The sequence below is a fragment of the Salvelinus sp. IW2-2015 genome, linkage group LG3 (assembly GCF_002910315.2).
Source record: "Salvelinus sp. IW2-2015 linkage group LG3, ASM291031v2, whole genome shotgun sequence".
Taxonomy (NCBI): domain Eukaryota; kingdom Metazoa; phylum Chordata; class Actinopteri; order Salmoniformes; family Salmonidae; genus Salvelinus; species Salvelinus sp. IW2-2015.
The window spans coordinates 22,822,538-22,826,030 of NC_036840.1; the positions used below are offsets into that span (position 1 = coordinate 22,822,538).

The window sequence follows — 3,493 nt, forward strand, 5'->3', positions numbered from 1 at the left end:
GGTAAATTGGGGTTTTGGCCAGGATACAAAGGAAGATGCAATGACTTGTCCTCATTGTCTTTAGTAATAACCTTAAACAGTAAGTCACATGCGGCAGCTTCTGCAGGCACTGTGTGAGACATTGTCATCACAGGTCAAGGCGTCAAACACACTGGCTGCATCCCAAATGGAACCCTGTTCTCTATACAGAGCACTATGTTTGATAAGGGCACATAGGGCTCTGGTCAAAAGTAGTGCGCTATATAGGGAATTGTGGGACATATGGAACGACATTAGTTTGCCAATATCTGTGCCATTGTCTTTGCTATAGAGCTTTTTTTCTGGAAACCAAAGGCTTGACTGAAAGTGGAACATTATACAGAGACAGTCAACAGATATGAATATTTTGTTTTTATTTGCTTGCTTGGACAAGTTATAAAATGAAAGCATCAATAGACAGACACTGTCTTTAAGTTCTGTTATAAAGGACTATTTTCAGTTACCTATATGCAGCTCTCTTCTTAAGGACTCCTCCTTCTGACCCTACCTGTGTTTTTCACAGATGAAGATATAATGAACATATAAGTAGTAAAACATATTATATGTAATAAACATACTAAAACAATGAATAGACATATTATTCATATAACATGATATATTAGGGTGTGATATATGAGACAGCAATGAAGTCATGCATGGATAGAGAAAATGGGCATACAATGCCACATTTACCCTTCCACTCAAGATAATTATTTCCAAGTGYAAAATCCCAATAGGATTCATAGTATTCTAGTGGATGCATCAGAATTGRGCACTGGGCAGGCAGTCCAGTTGAATCATGTCCATCATTTGGTTGACAAGTGTAACAGGGCAGGAGTGACGCTTCCAACCTCTTTAGAACGTTTGCTTTCCCGCATTCTGCAAAATAGAAGACAAACAAGTCAAACTAGCTAAGGACATTGCTTTTTTTAACCTCTACAGGATCGGTGTCTCCCCCCCCCCCCCCCGCGGGACGATTGAGCTAACATAGACTAATGTGATTAGCATGAGGTTGTAAGTAACAAAAAAGATTCCCACGACATAGACATATCTGATATGGGCAGAAAGCTTACATTTTTGTTAATCTAACTGCACTGTCCAATTTACAGTAGCTATTACAGTGAAAGAATGCCATGCTATTGTTTGAGGGGAGTGCACAATTATGAACTTGAAAATGTATTAATAAACCAATTAGGCACATTTGGGCAGTCTTGATACAACATTTTGAACAGATATGCAATGGTTCATTGGATCAGTCTAAAACKTTGCACATACACTGCTGCCATCTAGTGGCCAAAATCTAAATTGCACCTGAACTGGAATAATACATGATGGCCTTTCTCTTGCATTTCAAAGATGATGGTACAAAAAAAACATGTTTTTCTTTGTATTATCTTTAACCAGATCTAATGTGTTACTTTGTGTTATTTCCACAAACTTCAAAGTGTTTCCTTTCAAATGGTATCAAGAAAATGCGTATCCTTGCTTCAGGTCCTGCGCTAAAGGCAGTTAGATTTGGGTATGTCATTATAGGCGAAAATTTAAAAAAAGGGTCCAATCCTTAAGAGGTTTTAAGAGCATCTGTAGATCGTAGACTATCTCTCCTAATGTTGATCATGAACCATGATCTGGCTAGCCTGGTCCCAGATCTGTTTGTGCTGTCTTGCATAACAGCACAAAGAAATCTGGGACCAGGCTATGATTTCGCTAATACAAGGCAATGGCAGCAATGCACTGCCATGGACTGTATTATTCAGTTAAGGATTGTTATTACCTTTTGGTTGATCTCTCCACCAGAATCTTCACCAAACGTTTCTTTGGGTCCAGGCAGAGTTGACCTCCCCTTTTGAGTGTGACACTGAAAATAATTAAAGGCATAGTTCATAGATGATCCATAGATTACTTTCAAGGTCAGGAATGACAAACTATCCTTTTAATTCACTTCAAAATGTGCACCAGTACCCTTTGAGCAAATTCTTAAACTTTATTTAAATCACAAGTTACTTTTCATGTCTTTAACACTTAGTCTGAAGATCACTGTCAAAACAATTAACCTGATGATAAACTATCAAGGTGTCGATTTATCATTTGAGGGACAACAACACTTTTACTTATTCTGAGGAGAAGATCATTGTCAAAATTGATTAATAATCATACCGGTTACTGATTATAAATGGTCAGTTATGTTGATTTATCAGTTGGAGGGATACACTCACATGACTTCAGTCTTTGAACAGTGTGGGCGAGGAGAGAAGTGCCACACACTCTTCAAATCCCTGAAAGGAATAAGACCAGCCTGCACTTTGGGGCAAAGGCAGCGTAGAACCAGTGGTTGCTTTATYCCTATAGAGAGGTAGGGTGGAAAGCACAATGGCTTTGTGTTAAATCTCTTGGTTCAATTTCAGTGTTTTTCTAGCATGTATATATATCTATGGTTACGGGTTAGAGCTAGAGCTAGAGTTAGGGTAAGGGTTGCTGCTGTAAACACAGTATAACAATGAGTAGTAGTTACATTAGTTATTCATTTGTATAAACATGGATAATAACCCAGTAATAAGAACACTGTCATGTAAAGAGTCGCCAACACTACTGGAATGTTGATTAGTTGCTAAAACTTCAAATGAAAGTACCCAGCTTATAAATGCAGTAAGGTAATAAAATACATAATTAAGTATACAATATTAAGTGATGAATGAATGATTATTTACCTTCAGTTGTTGAGAAGATGGACAGAAGGGTGAGCAGAATGATGGTTATGCTTGCGGTGTTCATGGTGATATACGTTTACATGCAACCCCGTGGATGACAGCTTTACTGTAGGTCTCTAATGTTGTCTAAGGATGATTCTGTTGTGGGATGAGCGTGTGGCGGTCTTTTTGCTAATCAAGTGGTTTAGCAAATAGAAGAAGAGCTGCCCATCTGTCTGCTTGAGCTTGGAATTCAATGCAGGCTGTTTCATGTCAACCCTTTCTCTCGCTCTCTCGCTGTCTCTCACTCTCGCTCTTTTGCTGTCTCTCACTCTCACTGTTTCTTGCACTCACTCTGGATTTATTTGAAGACAGATATGCCTTATAAGCAGAATTGCAAAGAAAAAGCTATATCTCAGACTAGCCAATAAAAATAAAAGATTAAGATGGGCAAAAGAACACAGACACTGAACAGAGGAACACGCCTCTTCACTGTTGACGTTGAGACTGGTGTTTTGCGGGTACTATTTAATGAAACTGCCAGTTGAGGACTTGTGAGGCGTCTATTTCTCAAACTAGACACTCTAATGTACTTGTCCTCTTGCTCAGTTGTGCACCGGGGCCTCCCACTCCACTTTCTATTCTGGTAGAGACAGTTTGCACTGTTCTGTTCAGTTTCTTGGCAAGTTCTCGCATGTAATAGCCTTCATATCTCAGAACAAGAATAGACTGACAAGTTTAAGAAGAAAGTGCTTTGTTTCTGGCCATTTTGAGCCTGTAATCAAACC

At 38.9% G+C, this 3,493-nt stretch overlaps 1 protein-coding gene across 1 annotated transcript; it reads right to left on the reverse strand.

Annotated features, from left to right (window-relative positions):
- Nucleotides 1-375: 375 nt before the first annotated feature.
- LOC111981300 (C-X-C motif chemokine 9-like) lies at nucleotides 376-3,104 on the reverse strand. The gene is made up of 4 exons (XM_024012519.2): nucleotides 2,727-3,104; nucleotides 2,235-2,361; nucleotides 1,793-1,876; nucleotides 376-897 (listed from the first exon to the last, which is right to left on the reverse strand). The coding sequence occupies exons 1-4, from the start codon at nucleotides 2,788-2,790 to the stop codon at nucleotides 825-827; spliced, it is 348 nt and encodes a 115-aa protein (XP_023868287.1). The 5' UTR covers nucleotides 2,791-3,104; the 3' UTR covers nucleotides 376-824.
- Between the last annotated feature and the right edge of the window lie 389 nt (nucleotides 3,105-3,493).